The sequence below is a fragment of the Pelecanus crispus genome, chromosome 11 (assembly GCF_030463565.1).
Source record: "Pelecanus crispus isolate bPelCri1 chromosome 11, bPelCri1.pri, whole genome shotgun sequence".
Lineage (NCBI taxonomy): Eukaryota > Metazoa > Chordata > Aves > Pelecaniformes > Pelecanidae > Pelecanus > Pelecanus crispus.
This window is the reverse complement of record NC_134653.1, coordinates 9252206-9276799: the sequence shown is the minus strand read 5'-3', so window position 1 is coordinate 9276799 and position 24594 is coordinate 9252206. Positions and strand designations below refer to the sequence as shown.

The 24594-nt window shown below is 41.4% G+C and overlaps 2 protein-coding genes across 2 annotated transcripts in view; one reads left to right on the top strand and one right to left on the bottom strand.

Moving 5' to 3' along the window:
• IGSF6 (immunoglobulin superfamily member 6) overlaps positions 1 to 24594 on the bottom strand; it is a 313504-nt gene that overhangs the window by 66825 nt on the left and 222085 nt on the right. The window lies entirely within an intron of this gene.
• Positions 1168 to 24594, top strand: part of MOSMO (modulator of smoothened) — a 29212-nt gene continuing 5785 nt past the window's right edge. The window contains exons 1-2 of the mRNA XM_075719215.1: positions 1168 to 1273; positions 22159 to 22371. Coding sequence (XP_075575330.1) covers positions 1168 to 1273; positions 22159 to 22371 — 319 coding nt within the window. The remainder of the gene's footprint in view (positions 1274 to 22158; positions 22372 to 24594) is intronic.

Below are 24594 nucleotides of genomic sequence, written 5' to 3'. Positions count from 1 at the left end.
TTTTCTTCCAAACACCAGCACAGACAGCAACACAAGATAGGGCTTTTGGGGTGCTCCACAGCCGCGTAATGTCTGGAGGAAGCTCCATGGATCACCCCTTCCATTTCTCCTGCTTTTACTATTGCTACAGAAGCAACTCTGAAATTTAAGCTCATGCCCAGCATTTCAGAGGGATAAAGAGTGACAGACTAGTAAAACACGAGATTTGTGTGTGTGTGTGTCACAGACAGACCTGTGGTCGTTCCCTCTTTACACAGCGCTGACCCAGCTGCCCGTTCTCGCCTCTCTGGGCAGGTTTCCCGGGCGGCGGCCGGCCCTGCCGGAGGGCCGTGACGAGCGGGCAGCCCCGGCTGCGCCCAGCCTGAGGGCCCCGGGCCGGCGCAGGGGGAGAGGGATCCTCGTGTGCCTCGGCTGAAAAACACCTCTGGGGACACGGCTGCGCGAGGGCAGCGGGGGACCAGGCCCCGGGGCAGCTGCTGGCGCCCACCGGGGGCGAAGCCGAGAGGTGAGGAGGAGCCGCCGCCCCGGCCACCCCTCACAGACGACCAGCCCTGAGGCGACGGTGACCCCCCCGCCCCGCCCCGCCCGCGGCGGCAACGGCAACGGCAACGGCAACGGCAACGGCAACGGCAACGGCAACGGCAACGGCAACGGCAACGGCAGCGGCAACGGCAGCGGCAGCGCCCCCACAGCCCCTAAGCCCCGCCCCTCCCCTAAGCCCCGCCCCCCGCTGGCGCTCCGCCCCGCCCCTCGCCCCGCTCGGCGCTTCGCGCAGGCGGCCCGCCCCGCGCCCGCCCCTCGGGGCCACCCCGCCTTAGGCCCCGCCCACCAGCGGCGAGCCCCGCCCCGCCGCGCGCCGCTCCCTGGAGAGAGCCCGCCGCGGCCCCGGGGGTTCCCGCCCCGTTGCGGCGGAGGCCCCGCCCCCCGCGGGAAGCCCCGCCCCGCCCGGGGGAGCACGCCGGGCAGAGTGGGTTTCCCTTCCGGAGTAACCGCCGCCCCCCCGCCTGCCGGGTTCGCTTCCGGCTCCGTCCGGGGGGGCCCGTTCCTGGCGCCGCTGCCGAGGGGAGCGCGGGGCCCATGGAGCCGCGGCTGTGAGGCGCCCCCGGCCCGGGCCCGCTGCGGGAGCCGGGCGGAGGCCGGAGCCGGGAGCCGCCGGAGCCGGAGGAGATGGACAAACTGACCATCATCTCAGGATGCCTCTTCCTGGCCGCCGACATCTTCGCCATCGCCAGCCTGGCGAACCCGGACTGGATCAACACCGGCGAGTCCGCGGGTGAGGGGGGCCGGCGGCGGGGACCCGCCGGGGGGCGGCAGGTGGCCGGGCGGGGGCTCCGCCAGCGCCCGGGGGGCTCGGGGGCGGGCGGGGTGCGCGGCGGGGGGGGGGCCGGCGGGGCCGGGGAGGCTCCCCCCGAGCGGCCGCTCCTCAGGCGGGGGCCGCGGGGCCTGGCGCTGTCGCGGTGGGGCCGGCGTCAGGCTCCGGTGGGGGAAAGCCCGGGGGGCTGGCTGGGCGGGAGGGGAGGCTGGGCCGGGCCCCCGGGGGCTGCGGGGGGCTCCCGGGGCCGGCCCCCCGGTGCGGAGAAGGGCGAAGCGCCCGGTGGGAGCTGGCGGGACCCTCCTCCCCGGGCGGAGCCGCGGGTGCTGGCCCCGGGCGCGGGGGTCGCGCACTGCGCAGCCCTGCCTGCCGGGGGCTCCTGCAGAAGCCCCTAAACCCCCTGCGCCCGCCCTGGAGCCGGAGGGCCGGGGCGGCATCCCCGCCCGCCTCTCCGAGGTTCAGTCACCTTGGACAGGGAATTTAGATCAGGCTCTCTGCATAGTTTGTGGCAGGTTTTGAATCTTTCATACTATACTGACGTTTCCTTTGATGCAGGGAAGATCTTTCTTTCCTGCATCTTTTTTTTTCCAGAATATTTCCTGCATGCTGATTTTTATCAGCTTTTATGCCTAGACCCCATGTGGTTTTTATTTTAGACTCTGACATTGTTTTCTTTAAAAGAACAAGGATTTGTGCATCTTTCTACTAATGATGTAAGTGTATGAGCAATTTATTTCAGCCTGTTGATAAGGACCCGCATGTTCTGTTGAGTGGAACAGGGAGAGATAATAGGAGGAGGGCTGCTCTTTGATCTCATGTCCCAGAGAAACCCAAATCTCCTTGTCAGGAAAGGAAGCCATCCTTACTACAAGCAGGCGAAACTAACTTAACCACCTTTTCCTAAACTTAGACTTTCCAAGCAAACCACAGGTACAGAATAGAGAAAAGGGGTCTGGGGTAAAGGCTTCTGTCATAAATTCTTGCAGAGGATTCAAAAAATTTGCTTTGTCTGTGTTGCATCTTCCATGCCTAATATTTGGTGCATGTAAGAGGAATGAATGGGTTCAAATGGAGCCATATTTCCTTTATTCTGATGAAGTAGAGTATTAAAAATGTTGGCTATTAGGGATTGATGACTGGCTATTCCCTCTGACCAGACTATCCTTATGGTTTGTTTGAATTGCTTCTAGTTACCTAGTCTAGAACCCGGCCTTTCCTAGATGGTCCAGAGGAGAGGAACGAGTCACTTCCCAAAGTGCAGCATTCGGGAACTCCATAGATGACTTCACCATTCCTCCTATAGCTAATTGTGGTGATCTTCCTGCCTATGGCTACATAAAATAGCTGGTTCTTTCCTCTTACAGTTCCATCTAGCAGCAGTGCAGCAGTAATGAGCCTTTCTTCAGGGGCTTAAAGTCAAATAAAATAATCTTCATTTTAAATATTTAAAATGATGTCTTAAATCCTGCCTCATGTTAACAGATCCTATGCACTGTGTAAGATTTTGGATTCTCTCTGCCTGTATAGAAATGAGATAACAAAAACTATTGTGAAGGAATTGCTGATGGAAGGAAAGGTCTTTTGGGAATTAAGCACAGTCCATTACATTCTTCGTTAAAGAAAAATGTTTAATATCTCTTCATAATATAAAAATTGTTTCCTGAAATATTATGCCTAGAAATCATTAATTTTAGTTATTTGATAGATGATTACTTAAGAATCATCTGCCATTTCTGTCCTTTACTCCTTTTAGAGGAGCAAATAACAGTTTTAATTAGGCTGGCAAACATGAAATCTGTATGGATTTTTCTGAAGGCCCTCACTAGTCAAATAATGTTTTGACAGACTTGAGCCTTTTTTGGCTATATTTTGAAGCCAAACAAATTGTTGATAAAATTGTAAAGGTGAGCTAGCTGTCATCCTTCCTTAATGACTCTCTTGTAGATTTTTATTGATATGGGATTCGATGCAGTCTATTACAAGACTTCTGGTTAAAAGCAATATAAATGTATATTTCTAGTAGTTAGACCTTCTAAAATGAGCCTTTTGCCCAAACTGTAAAGAAAGGAAGTGTGAGGATGCCCATTGAATGAAGGACTTCCTGTAGCAAACGCTGTAGTATTGAATTATGAGATAAATGCTTTTGTGAGTTTGCCATTCATTACCTAGGTACTGCTGTGGAGAAGTATGGCATAGGAGGACACATGCCTGGTGGTAAACCCTGTCCCAGCTGCTAGCGAGGTTCAGGCACTTTCAGCAGACTACTGTACTTGGACCACATTCAAGCCATCCAACTTCCATATGTGCCACTAAGAAGTAGGTTTTTTTGAAACATCCTGCTCTCAGCTGGTGAAAGAAAATATTTCTTTGCTTTACCTCTGTGTTCTTAGGTTAATGTCCTGTGGGAATTATTCTAGATTCTGCTTCTCCAAGTCAGCCTAGTACCAAGGAGAAAGGAGAGTAATACTGTTTCTCTGCTTGGCTGCTGTCCTCGGGGTTCTGAAAGCCAGCATGGAAAAGCCTGGTCTTCTCAATACTGCAGCTGTTTGAGAATTGCATAGAGCAGAGGTCTTGGCAAACCTGGGAAGGCAGCACTGCATTGGCTCATTCAGAGCTGTTTACAGCCGTTAAGGTTGGGAACCTGGGCTTACGTTTCAAAGGGGAAAAAAAAAAAATCTGTTCTGATTTGAATGCTAAACAATATGTACATCTTACTCCAGAGATAATGATGATTTTCTGCTAAATTGGATAGCAAACTAAATCAGTGGCTTTAATGCTTTTCTGGAAAATCTAGATTGTTTTCAGTATTTTTTTTTAAAGGAGCTTATGTTCTGGGGAAATCGATATAGGGGAAGGGCTGATCAGTCTCCTAAATCTTACTCTTAAAGTTAAGTTTTACAGTCATTTGAAAAATGTTGGCTATAAAATTTCCTCTCCAGCATTGTAATTACGAGCAAAGGATTGCAACTGAGATCACTGAAGGTTTCAGATGCTTATCTGTCTTTAGGCCAGAGGAACTACACCTTTGTGGATGTGGGTCCAAGGTCTCCATTGGGCACTTTTTCTCTATGTAGTTTTGTAAGAATTGTTCATTAACTTGGTTTCAAGTATTTCGTATGTCTTTACGATTATAAAGGAAAGATGAAAATTAAATGGATTTTTCTTTCAGAGAGTTCTCAGTGAGGTTTAGTTATTCGTGGTGTGCAAGTACAGAACACTGATAACTCTAATCTGGAAACCAGTGGCTTCTCAGTATTCTTGCACTGACATCCTTTTCTTACCAAACCGGTATTGTATGCAAGAAATAAGGACAGAGTTGGCTTTAAGCCAATGCCTAAGCTCCAACTGATTTCAGTAGTAATGAATTTTGCTCCTGTATCTCAGCACTTCTTTTGCGATGAACTTTAGAAGCTGGTAGTTTTGCCTCCATATGTTCCTTTTTGTGGGAGGGTCTCCAGTGATTTTGATATTTTGTCTTCAGTAGGGGAGGAGAGGGGATAGAAGTTGCTCTAGCTTCAGCTCTCAATCCTTTTGTAGGGAAAAGGGTATGAACAGTATGCACAGTCAAAATGAGGCATGTTAAAAGCTGTACATGTGGGGGGGTGTGACAATTTGAAATGCTTTTAGGATAGGTCAAATAATTCAAGAGAACTTGATCAAATAAAATCCCCCTTCAGAAAGCTAAGCTATCAGTTTGTTTATGTGACTTAGTCATCCCTTCCTATGTAGCATGATTGTTCATTTGATTCCAATTTACAGAACAACGTGTACCTTTTTTATAGCAGCCATTAAGTTAATATGGATGTCAGAATTTAAGGCTGCTCAACTCTGATGGGTAACTTCTAAAGCAAGTATTTGTCACATCCTCTTATGTTGATACATATATCCCAGTGGGACACAGTATAATGTTATGGCCAGGCCACTCAATGTATGCACAACAGTGCTGACTCGGGTGATACTGGTGTTCAGCAGAGCTTCCAATTTCATCTTGTGTCTGTGACATAAGTATCAAGGTCACTTACGTTAGGAATTATACTTTTCATTTAAACTGCCTTCTGTACCATGCTGTGCAGTAACACAGTAAATTGTGAATCTACAACATGCCACTTATTTTAAATTGTCTGTTTTGTTTACAAATGCTGCCTTTCCATTTATCTTCCAAAGTATTATGTGTAGTTCTTGGTTTTGCATACTCAGTTGCTTTATTTGTGAAGTACGATTCCAGATTCAGTGGTATCTATGGTCTTGTAGAAGACCAAGATATACCCAGCAGGCCATTCCTCCTGAGGCAGTTAACTCCCTGCTCCTGTGAAATAAGTTGTCTAGTACAAAGTGGCAAATCACTGCTGTTCAGTGTTACTCCTCTGCATGTGATAGCTCTTCCTGAGGAATTTGGCTCCACCGTTGCAACAGGAGCTGTAGCTTTGTTCAAATCACCTTAATGAACTATCACAGGTGATACGATCAAGCAGTGATTCCTGGCTCCTGCTGAGCTTGAGACCATATTGCCACTGAAATATTTTTCTCTACTTGGAGCACTGACTATACATGGAATAAACCCAAGGCCATATGAAGGTACTTGAACCGGTATTTCTAAATAGACTAGAATAGGTAGAATAGAATAAATAAAGCATCAACAACTTAAAAGAGGGTGTAAACCTGAGTTCCAGCTAGCACCATTGTTCTAAATGCAGTTGTCTGCTCAAAAAGTAGTGATACGTGAAAATTGGTATGGCATATTACCACTTACTTCTGCCTTTTAGGGCCTGTGCTGAGAAACTGTTAATGTACAGTGCTCCTCTGTGGAGGAATCATGCTATAGAGTAATCACCGTGCTGTCCACTGTTTTGTTTTGTTTCTTTGATGTATGGATAGTTGGCTTTTCAAAAACTGTCTGTAAAAGGGTTCTGGTCATCATATGTTAAGCACCTTGCAATATGCTCAAAACACAGCAGGCTTCCCCCAGTTCTCAGTAGAGAATGATGGGACATGACAGGAAGCAATTCTACAAAATTACTTTTTCCTAATGATTTTTGTACTGTATCATGTAGTAACTGTGACAGGAGAAGTTATTTGCACTTTCATGAACCTGTTTGGATTGCATGCTGAGAATACAAAAAAAAAAAGGGGGGAGGATGATGATACAGAGAATGAAGAATTATGTACCATCATGCCCTGGAAAGAAGCGACTGCTGAAAAGTAGTCTCCAAAGCCATCTGAACATCAGTGTTAAAATTAGGTTCTGGAACATAATTTCTAGGAAAACGCTTTTCTTTTGGTAGGTGCCCCCAGGTGCATGAGCAAGGAGGGAAAGGTGGTGCTCTGTGATATGTTGTTCATCTGGACAACGAGGGGATTAGGACCTGCTCTAAGATGCAGGCACTGCTAACAGTACTTGCATTTTAGAGATGTTGCCAGTGCCTTAAAAACAATGATACAAAACAAACAAACAAGAAATGGCAAAGAATCTAAACCCCAAATAATCCTAATACTCTAACAAGAGCAGTCTGTTAATAGGTGTGCCTGGACTGGGGGCATCAGTACCATCTTTAAAATTAACATTTCCCTTCCACTTTGTGACTGTAGATCTTGTTCAAGTGGATGTAAAAATCTGACAAAGCAGAGTGCTTGAATTGTGCTTGCGTTCTGTAATTGACCAGGCCTTAAGGCACAAGAAAAATTAATAGTAAGGCATTGTTGTAATGAATTAATTTTGTGCTTGCTCAACCACTCAACATTTAAACATATGGAACTATTTTATGTGTAGGAAGAATCTCATGAAAGAGAGCTGTGTCAGCCTGGTTATTTGAGCCTGCCAGAGCAGAGATGGGAGAGTTGATTGTTTTTGTCCACAGAGGAACTGATGTTTTACATCTGCTTTTTAACAAATAAAGATTAATACTGCTTCTGTTAGGTGAACGTTCTGTTTTCTCTTTAGTCTGTGAAGGTACAAAACCATTAGTTTGCCTCCCACTGAATCTTGTTGAATTCCTCATTCTCGAATTGGTGTTAAAGACTTAGGTAAGAAATACCTGATTTGTAGAGCATGGATCTAGGAGCTAGTAACTTGTATTTTCTTTTCAAATCTAGGATCTGGCACGACTCACTTTTGGACGTTCGAAAGTTTTTGTGGTAATGTCTCAGCTGCTTCTTCTGTAAAATAGAGGTGGTATCTTTATCACAGAAACCCCTTTGAGCATTAGCAGCAAAGCTTAATTTGATTTTTTTAAAAAAACCCTTTTGTTTCCTATGACAGTTTTACATTATTAAACAGAGGAAAAAAATCAAAGAATAACAGGTATTCATTTGTCTTTTCTGATAGTAGGGTTTTTTCCTAAGGTACTTGAGCTTCAGGTATTTGGAATAACTTTTTTCTTTATTTACTTCACAGCAGTATGTACAGTTACTATGGAACTAAATTATATTCCATATATGCAGATACCGATCTTGTTTTCTGTCTATCCTGTGCTTTACTCAAGAAGTATGTAGTTGTAAATCTGCTTTATAGACAGTACAAATTGTGGGAAAGGGGCCTTGTTGAGACTTCAGCTTTGTGGCTTCAGGAAGTATCTGCATTTCACTAATAGTGATGATTTTTTAAATCAACTTAGAGCTGATTTTAGGTGTCTGTGTTACATCTGTTGACACAATATGACACACAGATTAACACAAGAGTAAATTAAATATATGAATCTTAAACGTAAGGATTCACTAGTATGTACTGCAAAGCAAGGATTTAAAACTAACTGAAATCCAAAAGATGGGATTCTGTTGTGAATGGCTGAGGCTTATTAAAAACATTTGTATCATTTAGTTTTGAGCCAGCGATTACATGTGAGCAGCATTATGTAAACTCCATTTGTACTTTTGCCAAAGCAAAGAAGATCAGTAGGTCAAACTTTTAAGCTTGACCTACTTTTTTTTCATAGGTACCTCACAACAGCTCAACTTTTCCCCCACTTATTTTCTTGCTAGTCTTGAAACAAAGTAGACAGAACTAACTTTTCTTGCCTTCCGCAGTACAGTATGTAAGATTTTCATCTTATGCAGAGTTCTTCACCTAGTTCAGGTATCTTTTTCCAGCAATGGTTGGTACGTGTATTTTTCAGAAGAGGGTAACTAGAGTGACTCATGGATGAGGAGGAATGTTGACCTCTGAAGATGTTAAATGCTGCTATCTATTTTAAAATCAAATACAAAATTACTTTTATAGTATGGTCTAACAAATACAATATGGAACAGGTTTTTTTCTTGTACAAATTAATTTGGGAAAATTATATTTTTTTATAAATTTATAGTCTATAAAATTTTAAAATCAATTTATTATTACGTAATTATACTTTTTTTTATTGTAATTCACAGTGCCTACAAATTCAGTAATGGACGGAGTTTTTTCTGAGGGCTATATGCAGGAAAAAAGTTCTAGGGTAATTCTGCAGCAATCCCATTATGTGTGCTCCAGCTGCTCTTCTTAATCTCACTTTTCTTCCCCAAGCCTCTGACTGATGGAGATATACACAGATCTGAAAAACTGGAGATATGGCCAAGAAGAGGATCTGTGCAGGGTAGGTGCCTATTTTAAGGACAGGGGAAACAAGCTAGAGCATTTGACTGGCAAATTGGCCTAATTCCATAGGAATCTATATGGAATTAACAGTTGTAGGTTACATCCTTTCTCAGGGTGAAGCTCTTGGTATCTTCCTATTAGATCATATTTGATTTCCTGTTTGATGTATTATCTTGTATGTTTTTTAGATTTTGTAAATTGAGTTGATTACAAGAGTTTAGCCTCTCTTGGGTACCTCAGGAAATGTAATCTGATTGTGATGGTTTGTCGGCGGGATGAGCTAATCAAGTATGAAACACTAGCTGCTAAGAGTTCGAGGTTCAAGATTCCACAGTGTATGTAGAGTCTAGTTCCTCTCTTTGAGCAAAATATACTCAGTCTATTATGTTTGGGTCCTTGGGATGAACTAAAATGCTCCCTTGTGAAGGCATCAAAAGCCTCCCAGGGATTTACTGCAGTATCAGAAGCCAGTATTTCCTATCCACACAATGTGTGCGATAAGCAACAGTTGGCTGCTACCCAGGAGCCTCATGGCAGCTGCAGTTCTGTGCCATAAATTACAAAGCACTTTGGGATTATTAAGGATGACAGTCTCTCAAGGTGTAATGATTAATAACCCACTTAAATGTTTAAATATTTGTCCAGTTGAAGACAGTTCACATTAGGCCTTGAACTTGACCATGAGCAATTCTTTGTGCAGTTGTTTGGATGCTGCATTAGTGGGGCTGAGCTGTCTCTGAGCTTGGTACATCCAAGAATTTAATAATCAAATGACAGTGTTCATGGACAGTAAAGTCAAGTGGTTTACTTTTGTAGTGCTCATCATTGAGCCAACTTCCCAGTTTATAGTGTTGCAGTTCTTGTTCCTGGGTTTCCTGTTCTCTTGCTCTCTAATCATTGCCCAGGTTCTTCTTGCCTTGTTTCCACTTCTCTTGCTGTGACTGTTTCCAGCTATCGGCAGCAATGTAACTGTATTTTAAGGAATAGGTATGGGATCAGAATAAAAGAGAATGGGACAAACTGACTGTTGTTCAGTGTGCCTCAGAACTGCTTTGCTGTGAATACTTCAAAAGAGCAGCTTTGAATCTAGATTCTTTCTACACTTCTCAAATTGATGGCATATACACTAATGTTATTAGGATGTCTCAGTGAAACTGCTTGTTTTCTGCAATAAAATCTTTGTATACATCTGAAATGAGATGGATCCTGACTTCCGTGATAGGCAGGGCAAACGTACAAGTAAGGGGGAACGGTTTTATCTGCAACTTCATCAGTATAAGCTTAATGCATCTAATATACACAACCTTTAATTATAATGTCTTTATACCAAAGTGAAGTGAAGACAACTCCTAAGAGGTTGTCATGGACCTCAGGTTTTCTGAAGGTTGACTTTTGTATAGAAGGTGACTTGTTTGACTTGAAAATTCACTTTAGTGTTCAGTCTTATCTGTACAAAATAGAGATATTATAAATTGCAGTATTAAGAGATACCTTTTCTTAAGCATAGACAGCAACCAACAGTATTCCCAGTCAGTGGATTTGTCAGCTCCAGAACTGCCACAGTGGAAGATTCTGATCTCCTTTCTTGTAGAGGAGAAAATGCACTGCAGCTTCTGTGCCTGTTGATGTGAGGAGCATTGTAGGCGTTGCATGCTGTGGGGGAAGAGAAGTCACAAGGGTGAAGAAAGAACTTTTTTTTTCCTTAGGTTGAATTCTGTTCTGAAACTAATCATGCACCTAAATTCATGTGTTAATGGTGGTGTTCTGCATTGTAGAAACTCATGTGGGAAGAAGCATGTTTCACTTTGTTTTTTAAACACACACTTAATTCAATTTAAAAACTATGCAACAAGATTGTACAGGAAACCTGAAAAGATTGAATGGCCAAGAATTTCTAATGTGGTCTCATAAATTCTTTCAGTGGAATATTATTGGGTCACTTGGCAATTACAAGAAGCACCCTGAAGCTTAATACATGAAAAATAGTGAAATAAAGAGAGTAAAGGCTAGAAGTAGTAGTTGCTGTTTTACAAACAGAAGTCTGTTGACTTATGCCCAACGTAATCTGAAGTCAATGCTCTCTGTAAGTATATGTTCAGTAAGATGAAGTTGGTGATAAAGACAGCATTTCTTGCCTGTTTATATTGAGTCTAAAATTAGAGAGAATTCTGTTTCAGAATGTCAGTATAACAACTGTATAAACATATGTTAACAGATATGCTCTTTGGAGGACTATATAACATCTGATTGCTTTTTAAGAATAGTCCACTTGTTCAGAAAGGACTAAGCCCTGCCATTAAGATAAAGTCATATTTTATTTCAGTAAAGTGGAAATTTTACTGTTCCGGAGTGGTCTGTCTTCTCTTATTCCAGCAAAAAAAGTCTCTAGACTCTTACAGTCTATTTTTGTAGATGCTGATTTGTGATAAGAGAGAAAGTGTTATCACCACACAGACAGCACCTGTTAATTGCCTAAATAATTCAGGCTTATATTATGCAGGCTTCTAAAACAAGGACTTGCCCTAGCAAAAGGGACAAGAAAATATAACTTCAGGATAAATCCTGAATATGCTCCCTGCCTTCCTATTCTTCTTTGTTTTTAATGTGTTTGTTGTGATGGGAACAACAAGTAAATGCCTAAATTTGAGAATTACTACTGCAGAAGAAGGTTGGGGTTTTTTTTCCAGTTTGCCTGAAAAGTTAAAGCTACCTTTTATACTGGGAGGGGGTGCTTAATGTTAATCAGCCAGGAAACTATGCGCTGGCTGTCCTTGAGGACAGATTGTATGTAGTTAAGCTATATGTCAGTCTGTCTTTCAGCACATGAAGCATTACTTGTAGAGAATAAATTATTTGTTGTCCCTGTACCTAATCCCTATTTAAAGTGCAGTTTAACCTGTATTGTCAGTTGTTACAAGCATGTCATACACAGATTTGGCAACAGTTAAAAAGTGCCTTTAGGAATAAAAGCTAAGATTAGGTTTTATTTTACTTGAAATATTACTCTAGTTGCAATGAAATACGTCTTGGGACATTTAGGTGCCATTCTTCAATCAACAAAGGTGCCTTATGAAATAAAGCAAGTCTAGTAGACAGAGAGAGTATCTTTTATATCCTCAGTTAGTAGAGTGGGGGGAACTTGTGTGTCCAAGGAAGGCCTTGCAAGACCAGAAATGTGCTTAATTTTTCCAGTTATTCTAGTTGTTCTAATAAAACGTATTACTTCTGCTTGCAAGCTTCCCTTCTCATGTCCTCATTGCTATAAATACAATCCTGCCATCAGTTATGTGATTTAAAGAAATTGCCACCAAATTGCTAGTACATTTTATTTGCTTTTTGAGTATTTCATTCTTTATTTAGCAAGGTCTGTTGCACTTTCTGGCAACCTGGGCCTAAAATTTGCTCTCAGCAGTGGACCAGGAGAAAGTTAGGCAGTTAGGCTCAGCTGTAAGAAACCATTCAAGCACATAAGGTGTATTTAGGCTGAGTGTTTGCAGAGCAGACACCTAAAATTTGCAAATATGTTTCTAACCATATAAATGCCAAAAGGCATTTCAGCGCTTCTCTTTTCACCGAACACCACTGGGTGATTCATAAGGCCATGGAACAACCGGATCAGCGGGTGTCCTTGGAGGATGTTTGACGCAAGCTGAGATCAGCGCAAAGCACAACAGTTAACGGCTGACAGAGGAAGATGATCCTTACTCCTCAATTTCATTTGATAAAATGCACAAGCAATCTTGAGGGCAGGGCCAGAACCTGAATCTTCTCCCTACCGTTGAATGCCCTTTTCACCAGGCTGGACAAATTGCTTTAGACTGTAAACAGGAAGATTGACAGATATTTTGTCTTCATTAAGAGAGAGAGAACACCAATTACTTGGTGTGATTTGGGGGTTTTGGTATATCTGTCCTGATCTACTTGGACATCTGTAAGTTTGAAACTCAACTGACTTGGTGAAATGGTGCTTTTAGATATGCAGGAGTTAAAAATGGAGAGCTCTGAAGTCCAGATGTTGCCAGCCCGTGAACAGACCACCTTATAAGACACCTATGTGGAAGGTGATCCACTAACCTGTGAAGATACAGAATTTCTGTGTTCTTGCTGGTTGTGTTGTGTTCGTACCACATTGCAAACTCTGGTGCTGCCATTACTGACCCGGCCTGGCCACTTCATGTCGCTGGCTCCTGTAGATGATGGCCAGCCTCCAAGAGCCTGCACATCAACCATACGATTGTGAAGTGATTAGCAGACCATTTCTGAGAAGGTTGGGGTAGGGTTGTGTGGTGTATTGGATGGAGAGGTATCATTTTACAGCTCTGTCTGAAGCCAAATATAACTCTTAAAAAGAACACAAGCTCATCAGATGTTAAATGGCAGAACAGCTGCAGGTGTCATAGCTTCTGGCTTTCAACTGAACATATGGCATAAAACTGGTGTAGCTGACTAGAAAAATCACTTTTAAATATTGACACTGCCTTTGATCTTTCTTTTTTTAGTCAGTGGATTTTGTCAACTTTGAGTAGCTGTATTTTGGTTGGGGGAAAAATGGAAATAACTATGAATTTTTTGTTTGTTTTTTTAAGCTAAATAAAACATTAAGTTTTCTTTTTTTTTTTTAAAGTGTTCTCTTTTTTTCCAGGCCCTTGTCACTTCAGAAATTGTAACAATTCTAGTCACTGACAACACTATCCTATTGTGAAAAAGCTTGTAGTGTCAGAAGATAAACAACCAGAAGGATGCAACTTATTAGAGATCCTGTTTACCAACATTTAATTAACGCTGCCTTCTGAAGTAGGAAAGAACACCTTCAGCGTGGGCAGATTTCTTGGCTCTGATATGTTAGAACACACAGAGCCTTTGTTATGTCCTCAGGAGAGCTGTTCATGCATTGTTGCCTGAGGATAGCTCTTTTAGTGTGTGGTGGTCCACCTCGTCTTTAAAAAGGGGGGGGGGGGCACAAAACAAAACCCAAACACTAAAAAAAACCCAACACACAAGCAGCGTGGCATTGAAACTTGTACGTTGGAATTCAGAAATAAACTTGCTTTTTATTGGTCCAAATGTCTGTAATTTAAACATGACTTACAACTTGTATATCATAATGATCATCATCTGTAGTAATAAACTTTTCTAATATGTGTAAGTCATAAGGATCTTTCCCAATAGATGGCCCCTGGTTTTTTTTTTTTTTTCCCCTCTTTGGGGGTGGGAGGAGGGAGGGAGAAGACTGTGGGTTTTGTGGAGGGGGGATTTGGTTTGAATTAGGCATGACACAAACACTGAATTGAAAACTTTTGAGACAACTCAGGCACCACATGGTCTTCAGCAGCAAGGCAGGCTTTTCTGCTAATACCACAACTCTTTTAACTTTGAGCTTAGACTTTAAAAATGAGAATTCTTCTGTTTGAAAGCCAGTAAGCTTTGGAGTTCTAGAGCGTGCCAAAAATGGTACCTAATAAATTCTCTGGACATTAGATTGTTAAATAGAATTCAATTGGTAGGTTCCTCATAGCTAGCATAAGCTGGGTTTGAAGCTAGGGACATTACCTCACCTATTGTTGCCAATATGAGTATTTTTAAGAAAGTCACTTAGTTGCTGAAACAAGGAAACACCCTTTACATCACTAGTGCAAGAAGGATGCTGCATTTCAAAGTTTATTTGAAAGGGAGAGAACATTCTGATTTCAGAGAAGGGTATAAATGGAATAGAAGAGAAATAGCAGCTTATATAAAATAACATGCTTGATCTTGCAATATTGATTGAATTGTTCTTAAAGATGTACTCTAGATACAGCAAAGACTTCGCAAGTAAATCTAGGTCTTTATTAAAACTCATTGTTTAACATTGTATAAATACTTTTTAGGTGTTTGTTTCATACCAATAAATATCCAGTGGGCATATGAATTGATCTTGCATCTGGTCTGCTTCAAAGTGAGAAACTCCAAAGCTTTTCTTCCAGGGTTACAATACCTATTAGATGATTTGAGAGACAAATCAGAGTGAATGCCAAAAACATAAGATCTGGTGTACAAAGGACAGGAAAGATAATTCATAATCCCTTTGTTTGGACTTCTCCATGTTCTGTGCCTTTGCAGATAATCCTCTGTTACGCTTTTAAGCCTCTCTCTAGATCATCCTTTAACATTCATAAATCTTATTTTAGTAAGTCTGAACTTGGTTGCCTCTTAATCTACTAACTGAACGACATACTGGAACATCCGCAGTAAAAGAATCAATCTGTCATGCCACATCCTGAATACTGTACTTGCATGGTAACCTCTAAGTTATCTTAGTGGCTTAAGTGCTAAAGACTTACCCCTCATCTACCTCACAAAAGAAGTAATTATTTATGTAAGAACAGTAACAGATATGGTATTTTCATACTTGATTGGAAACTGGCAGTTGATCCTATCTTATATTTTGATCCTTTGATATACCCTTTACAGTTATTTAAGTATAATCCAGTTATTGTATTGTCCTACAACAATGACCTCAGCAAAAAAGTGCAGGAAGGGGTGTTTGACTTGCTTATAGTTACTTAGCTGCAGTTAATTATGTCTATGTCCTATTTTACAAAATGCTCCGATATGACATTATTTGAGGCTGTAAACATTTTAAAATTGCTTTGATGGGTCAGTGGCTGAAAATTTAGATGAAGACTAACTACGTTTGCTTTTACAAGGCTGTAATTCTGAGCAGTTGTAGATACAAAAAAAATTCTATGAGCTATGCCTGTAGGCATCATTCAGTGGGACCTTACACACAGAGACCCTGCACTTCTGCTTAACTATTACAACATGGACCATGCCTTTTAGAATCAAGAGGCTGGGGATCCAGTGTTGTTAATCCTTGTTTCCTTCCCGGTTTTGAAGTGCTTTGCAAACCAGCAGGATACCATATCTTTTTCCTCTTCACACCAGAGGTGGTGTGTATCCTGCAAAAGCATAGCTTTTTCCCTAACCTTCTGCATTGCTTACTCTAAGCATGACTAATCTCCTCATAAGAGAGGGTACAGGACCTGATTTCTGATGGGGCTTTACACTGGAATAAGTAGAACTAACTATATGCACCCTGGAGTGACCTCCCAGGCTATGGTAGGGAAGGATCAGCAGTGTCGGTTCCCTGGATTTCAGGAAAGGCAGAAGGGAGAGTACTCTGTTTCTGAGGAACTAATACATGGACTATAGAATTAATAGAAATTTTACCCAAAACAAAATACATATAAATAAACGTAAATAAGTCATTCTCTCTTCCCCCTCTGTATAGTAACATCACATAAACTACCCATTGCAGGAAAATAAATTCCATATGTTAGACTGGGAAACATCCCACTTAAGCTGCCAAATTCCTTGGATGACTTTGAAAAACTTTATTCTTGGAAATACCTCCTCCTTGTTTGCTGTTACGGGCAGTTGCATTGGAACTATTCTTACCGTGCTCTGTTGTTTGTTCCTCTCAGGAATTCCTCGGCTATGCTTCGCTCACTTTGAAAGCGGTCTTCTGTCAGAGAGGCTTGGTTGCAGGCAAGGAGCAGCAGACATGTTAAAGGCAAGGTGGCCGAAGTCAACTTGATGGTTATCCTGAACATTGGTACAGGGAATTAGTCCGCCATGACTAAACCACTGCATTCTTTTTAGATCCTTAAAGCTTCCACTTGGATTGGGTAGCAAGGTACAGCTACGCACTAGACAGCTGCAGCCTGTTCCTCCTCTTAGATGGACCTAGACCTTTTTCCATTCAAGTTAATTAATTGAATAGAACTTAGAAACTTCCCAAGAAAAACTTCATTTCCTCCTGTCCTTGTCTGTGGCCCAATAAGAGTTATAGGGAATGGCTTAACCGAGCTGCCCTTATTTTACGTATGTCGTTCTCTGGCATGCAACTGTTACCTAACCAGCAGCAATGAATGTTTGAGTGTGCCCAAATAACATAGTTCCGTGTACTGTGCTCATTACTAAAACATAAAACTTATCAGTGTCCTTGCCACATTGGCAGTGCTCTTAAGATTTACATCACCAACACCTCTTTAGGAACCCTGTAGACTGTGCTCTTCGCTTAGCAAAGATGGTTTAACAAGTCGACGGTACACTAAAGAAAAGTATCTTGTTTGAGCAGAAATGGTCTGGCAGTCACAACTGGGGTTTCTAGCAGAACTACCCCATCTCATCAGGACAGCAAGGGAGGGTGGGCAGGCGGGCTGTCTGGGAGTGGTTGGATGTTTTAACCTCCTCACTAGGTATGTTGGCCCATAATATTTATTTAATGTTAGTAATAAGCATTTTGCTAAGGATGTGGTTGATATATGGCAGGTAAAAATGAGGAAGCTGTTGTCAAGGAATACAAAGGGTTGCAGATGCATTTAAACACAAGGAATAGCATTTTCTCTAAAATGATGGGAAAGAGTAAGGACATTTTCAAGTGGGACAGTAGGGGAGGGCAGAGGAGGAGCAGGTACCCCAAGCTGTGTGAGCAAGAGCCATTCTGAGGATTTGTGCTTTGTCTGTTCATGTGACAGTGTAGCTGCTGAGCTCTGTGACCTTCTAACGTTTGAGCCCCACCTCATTCACTGCATCATGCTTTTACTGTATTAGTTACTTCTTATGCTATGGTAGGGTCTTCACGGCAGTGGCACCTCTCCCATGTCCATCCGGCACGCTTGGTCCCACATGTTCTGGCAATCAAATAATAGATGAACAGCGAACATCTGAATAGCTGTTATTATGCTACTGCTTTCTAGCTGTGGTATCACTGTGCCACTTTTAATAATTCAGAAGTGATGGAGAGGTGGGGGAGTGAAAGGGCTGCAGCAATCTTTGTTTCTCTCCATAGCTGTGATTCCTCCTGTAGTTACCACGGAAACGGGAGAGGGATGGCACAGCACCAGCGGGGCTGGAGTGGGACTTCTGGGTCGGCTCCGTGGCAGCCGCACATCTGCACAAAGGGGAAAAACTAGGGCTTGCCTTTCTTTGGTTTCATGCCTTTTCCCCTCTTTCCCTCAATGGTTTTGTGAAACTTAATTGTTAAACAGGTGATGCTCCCAAATGTTGGTGTATTTGTTAAAGAGTCTTTTTATTAGTGATTCTAGTAACAATATGCAGTGTCAGAAAATGAGCATTACTGGTGGCCTGGAGGAGTTGGGTGAGGTAGTGTAGGAATATGATTATGAAATATTTCACTGGTATAAACTGGAGTCCTGGTTATAGTCAGACTGTCTATATTTGAAATGCACTGGCACTTTAGGGAATAGATTTACTGGAAAAGACTAAGGACCACTTCATTGACATTTGCTCAGTGCAGCATTCTCTGTTTTGGTGAAGGCTGAATCCCGTTTTTAGTAATTAGAATACATATCCTAATCACCTCTCGCACTAGCTTTACTGACCTGCATGATGCCAGTCTCGGGAACTATGGAGGGAGAGGCATAGGAGAGAAAGGGAGCAGCCCTCTGCATCTCCAGGTTGTCATTATAGCTCCCGATGGCTGTGCAGTGCGGGCACTGGGAGGTGGAGGATGGGCAGGCGTGCTTACTCCGCTGCACATGTTTTAGGGCTGTATCCATCTTTAAGCTGCCTGATCTACTAGCATTAGCTGTGGCATTTGTTTTATACCTGTGTTAGGTGCTTAGATTTTCAGCAGTTATGCTGGAATTGTTCCGAGGCAACGACTAAAAACCTCTTTTATCTAGGGATCCGAGTGGAACTTGGTGACTGGCTTGAGATGGACTGTTGGGCTATTCTCTAGCTACAGGCAGAAGGAGACTGTTCTATTTAGTATCTGTGTCCCTCCTTTGAATGATAGACTAGATAAGGTTAAACAAGATTTTCTGTAACAAGTTAGTTTGTTGGCAGCTGCCTGGCAACTGTTTGCTTGATTGCTTTAGAATAGGACCAAGGCAATAAAATACCATGTAAACCCACTCTTCTTTTGAATTTTGTGGCAAATAAATACTCTTTTTCCACACCAGAGACTTCTTTTGAAGTCTCCATTCAACAGGAAATTTGTCACTATGGGAGCAAGCTATGAGATTTCATTTCCTTCTGCCCAGTTTATGTACAAAGTGAGGTATCCCTGTATAGTGAACTTAAACTTGAACTTTAACTAAATTTATAGCACATAATGAGGTTGTTTCTCGCAGTTACCTTTATGAAACCTTTAGAAATAGTTCACAGACCTTCCCTTGCCCTCCATTTGCCTCCCTAGAGTCTGCAGACTCAAGGTTCAAAACCTTGAATATGGAGTACATCTACTTCAAATTTGTAATCCATGAAGCGGAGTTAAGAGAAAATACTAAGTATGTGCTAGGAAAAGCTTAACCATAAAGTAAGGTTCAGTATTTTTCCTCCAAAATGGCAGATCCTGAAATTTAATTGCTGATGCTTTAAAACTCTGATTTTAAAAAAAAAAAAATCAAAAAAAAGGGGAAAAAAGAGTGGAACAACACACTTAGGCACCAGAAGTGATGTTTAGGAAACCCTGCTCTGAGTAGTTTCTTGCAACTATCCTTGTGTCTTCAAAAGGGATGCTACCCTGGTACTCGCAATTCAGAGATTTTTGTTCTCTTTTTTTTTTTTTTTTTTTTTTTTTTTTTTTTTTTTTTTTTCATTTTCACTTGTGGATTTGTTGGGGTTTTTTTTGAGAAAATCAGTCTTTGGAGAATTAGATGTTGACAGCAAAAAAATTGCACTGAAAATAGTAGTTCAAGATGGAGTTCTCTTCTGTTTCCTCTAGATACGGCACTACTGGGCTCAGCTTTAGTCCTCTCTGAATCTGACATAGATTGGATATTAGGAAAAATTTCTTCACAGAAAGGGTAGTCAAGCATTGGAACAGGCTGTCCAGAGGGGTGGTGGAGTCCCCATCCCTGGAAGTGATCAAAAAATGGGTAGATGTGGCACTTAGGGACATGGTTTAGTCTAGTCTACCCTTGATTGGTTTAGTGTGGACTTGGTAATGTTAGGTTAATGGTTGGACTGGATGATCTTAAAGGTCTTTTCCAACCTAAACGATTCTATGATTCTATGACATGTTAAATGTGCTCTTGTTAATTGAAAAATGTCTTCAATATAAACTGCAAATTGCATCTGAAAGATGAGTTAGTTTTCTTTTTCTAATACATGCTCATCTATAGCAACTCTTCTTCCAATTCAGTTAACACACAAAATGGAACGGAGTCCAGCACAGTGGTTCTTATCACTGTTGCTTTTGCCAAAGTTAAAAATGCACTAAATTATAGCCACTGAATTCAGGAAAGGTCTCTGAATTCAGAAAACATCTATTGAGTGTGTGATGTCATTTTTATGAAGTCATTCTTTAGATTAGAATTGCAGTTTAGAAAAAACTGACTTCTACTGTAAGTATAGTAAAATTGTTGTTAAATCCAGTCTTGCAGAGTGATTTGGATTAATTTTCTGTTCTATGATACTGCAGTGAATAGCCTCTTTATCCCCAAACTACAGGAAACTACTTAGTGTTTTGTACAAGGTTCTGCAATGTGTGGGTGTTTCAGGGAGCTTGACTTTTAAGGACACATGCACATCTCCCCTCTGCCCCAGCAGCTGATGTAAAATGAAAAAACATTGCAGGCTATGAAAAAGCAACTGAGAAGCAGTTCATGTAAAACTGTGTACTGTACAGGTATGTGAGCTGTGCAAGATTGCTTGTGTAATCCTGGCTCAGTTTTGTGTAATCCTGGTGCACAGCAATGGTGTGACTGCTGTATATCTGGAGTAGAAAATGCCAATTTTGTTTACTGACACTTTTTTTTAAAGGATTTTACTTCAACTTTGAGCTGAAAATTCATCTCTGAATCTTTCAGTTGATGAATATGTAATTAAAAGGATGTATTTGAATAGGGCTAAAAATTTGTAGTCTAAACAAAGGTTACAGGAATGCTTCAATAGAACTGATTCAGTGATGTTTTTGCTCTTGGTTCTTCTCATCCTCTAGGAGTGTATCAGAAGTGCTACATCTAATAAAACATGATATTCTGCCTCCTAACCCAATGATTCTGAGCTCAGAAGCTGATTCTGCTGGTACTCATTGCTGAGGTGTAAGCAGACAGGATCTGAACACTTGTAGAAGTTGGCTCCAGGGTGCTAGGAGGTGCATGCTAGGACTGGTTACCCTTTTGACTATTGGCTTACTACTTTGTTTCATGACAGCTGTTTATCCCTCCAAAAGACATGCTAAACCTGAGCTTCCAAGGCTTACTGTAATTGTTTCTAAGTTGCCCTCTTTTTTATTTTAAACAGGTCAGCTATAACAACATTTGCTTAAAATAATTTGTGGAAGAAGATGTTGACTAACACTATCCACTGTTGGTTTTTGCTCCTAATTTAGATAAAGGACAATTGTGATAATTTAGGAAAACAGTTCAGAAGAAGGGACAAAATTGAGAAATATAGCGCTTAATGTTTAAGAGACACTGGAAGAAATGGATTTTAATCTTGCATGTTAATTTTGGGTTAAAAATTTCCAAATAAAGAGAACTTCACTATTAAAGCTTACTAAAAGCTTCTTTATGAGTCTCAAAAGCACTGAATTGGATTTTAAATCAGATTTTTTTTTATTTAACAGAAAATACCTCATTTTGTGTAAAACTTTACGGTTCCTGTACCAGTCTTGTCCTTTTTCTAGGATCTTTTTGATAGATCTTTTGTGTAGATATCCCAGTTTGCATGTGTAGTAACTCTTGTTAGCTGTCAAAAGAATTGACCAGTCTTGCGTAGAGGGACTCTTGAAGAGTTATTGTCAAGAAGTGGGTTTTTTTTTTAAATGTTCTTAAAATCTTGGTATGAATCAAATGCAGTTTCTGCTACAAGACTTTGAGGATTAAAGCTGTATTTACAGATGAGGGAAAAAGGCATTAGACAATTAAAGGCATTTTAGGGGGCTGCAGCTCATTTTGTTAGACTCTAAAAGTATTTAATCTTGCACAGATGAAGGAGTGATCCTCTATACAACTCAGCTACCACTTTAGCTGATATTGGCAGGCTTTATAGGAGTGCTTTATCCCTTTGATTAGACCTTGATTGCCACTCAAGAACCAGATACAGCTTGCAGCCATCTCAGTTCAACTTGTGCAAGCGTATGATGAAAGAACATAAAGATAGATGTTTAAAGCACGCCCCCCATCCTCTGTGTTTGAAAGGCTTATTAAGATTCATCAAAGAAAGAATCCCTTATTTTTGGACAATTCTGATCTTTGGTTTGCAATTGAGCGCCCCTCAGAGAGGATTTTGAAAGTTTACTTGCCTCTCTGCTATGTATTTTCAGGTGCTCTCACAGTTGGCCTTGTGCGACAGTGTCAAACCATCCATGGACGTGACAGGACCTGTATTCCTCCACGGCTGCCTCCTGAGTGGGTCACTACGTTATTTTTCATCATTATGGGAATCATTTCACTAACTGTCACATGTGGTTTGCTGGTGGCTTCCCACTGGCGAAGAGAAGCTACTAAATATGCCCGCTGGATAGCTTTCACTGGAAGTAAGTGACCTCAACTACACAGTTGACCTGTATACAGGATAAACTGGTGGAGTCTAAAATAACACTATGGTGTTGTCAAGGAGCAGTGCTTAGGGCTCTTACTATACAAAATATTCCTTCTCTTTAAATACCACGTCTGAAGGAAAAGTAAAATTCTTCAAAAATCAAGGGGTTGGTATCCTAAGTTACTGTAATTGAGAGGGAATAATAGCGTGTGAGCCCAAGGTGAGAGAAAGGAAGGCCTGACCCCTTTACTTTCGTTGGGCAGTGCCATTAACTGACCTAAGAAAATGAGCAGGGATAGAAGAGGTCAGTCCTGAATTGTGTGTCTGAGAGCCTTTCATACTTCCCCACTCCCGTATACCCAGGACTTATTCCTAGCAGAATGGAATGACTGTAAATTCCTCCCCGAGGAGGAGGAGGCAGTTGATACCTCTGAGACTTACTAGAGTCTGAAATCCATCCCTACTTCATGTGTCTCATGAATATGTCATTCAGGGTTGATGCTGGTTCAGTCCTGCTTCATGCTCACAGCGGGTGTTTTATTCAGAATATCTGCATCCTAATTGGCTATGCAGGAGGATTGCCCACTGCAGAGCATCTGCTGTGCTTCACAGCACTGAGACTTTTGCTTCCATAAGTGACCTGCAGCAGTGCTTTAGCTGGAGGGAGGAGAACCAGTGTTTTTCTGTCTCCCTTGATTCTGCGCCGTATGAGCACCAGCATAACTCCTCCCAGCTGAGCCTTCTCTAGCAGCCCTGTGTTTCTGCACAGGGAAGCATATGCTATGGCTACTTCAGTGCAAAAGAAAAACAGTTAATATGAGTAAGGGGAATAACTTTCAAACTTCCTTTTCTTGGTGTGTGTTACAGGCTTAGCCCAACTGTGAAATGGTGCCCTAATGGTGGGGATGACAGCATGAAAAAACTCAAAACCTGAGGGCTTTTAAATTGACTTGAATTATGACATACCACTAAAGGTAGTGTGAACACTAAATAGAAAATGCAAGTTTGTGGTTTACGCAGGCATAAATAAGGTTTAATGGAACACTGTGACATCTAATGATATCCAATGTGAATGAGATTTAACCTTGTTTTGGGGAAGGGAGTAATATAAAAAAGCTCTTAGCTTCAACAAAGGTGCTTCACTGAGGCACTTGCACAATGAAAGCCATCCTTCTGACAGCTTTGCTACACAGCATATTAAATTAATAGTGCAGCTCTTGCAGACAATGGAGCTATTGAAATGCTGTATCTGTTGTGATTGACTTATTTATTTTCCGGTGAATGATTAAAATAGCAGATATGACTGTTACTGAATATTCCATCCCAATGTTTCCAGTGCCCTTGTTTATCTATACATATCTCATGTATATCTAATGTATGCAGGGAGGGTTTAAACTCAAAATGATGTATAAAATTAAGATTCTTACAGTAAGCTGAAGTCAAAGCTCTAGGGTAAACAGGGGTTTTGGAGTACTATATATTAATAGTTGATACCACAATTTATTTACTGAGGCTTTTTTCTTAATTCAGAGCTGCTGTTTTGGGCTTTACATATTTTAATATTTTTTTAAATATCTCCAATCGTCACAACCCTGCATCTTTAGTTTTCTATAACTGTGATGGTTGGTTCAGCCAAAAAATCTGATACCCTAAAGCTGTTTTTTTTCTGTAGATTTCTTTAGGCTTGCAACAGGTCCATTATTAGAAGTCTAAATATAGAAGGACATTCTTTTATTTCAGCACTTGCCTTTTTGTTATGAGATGTTTAATAATGAAATATACTAATCTGTTCTTTTGCAAGTCAGAATTATTTATAATTCTATTAAGAGATGATCGCTGTGTTGCCGAAATTCTAAAATTCAACATCTTTGGTATTCATCTCCAATACATATGTCTCTGTGACCTTTTCATTCCTGTTAACAATGATGATGTGAAATTTTATTGCTTAACTCACTTGTAAGAAAAATCACTTTTGAAAAAAAGAAGTGAATGGGAGGAAGAGTTCTGTATTTTTCAAAAAGTTGATGATAGCGACTTCTATGGTTCATTGGATGGCAACACAAATTAGTAACCTATTTGTAGATTAGTATTAGGAAACATGTAGCCATGTGGAATCAACTTGGAATACCATGAACAGGTCCTTCCTGTGAAGTGCCAGTGCTGTAAGATGAAAACGTGTAACTCATTAGAAGGGGGTGGAGAAAACTTCATAGTTGTA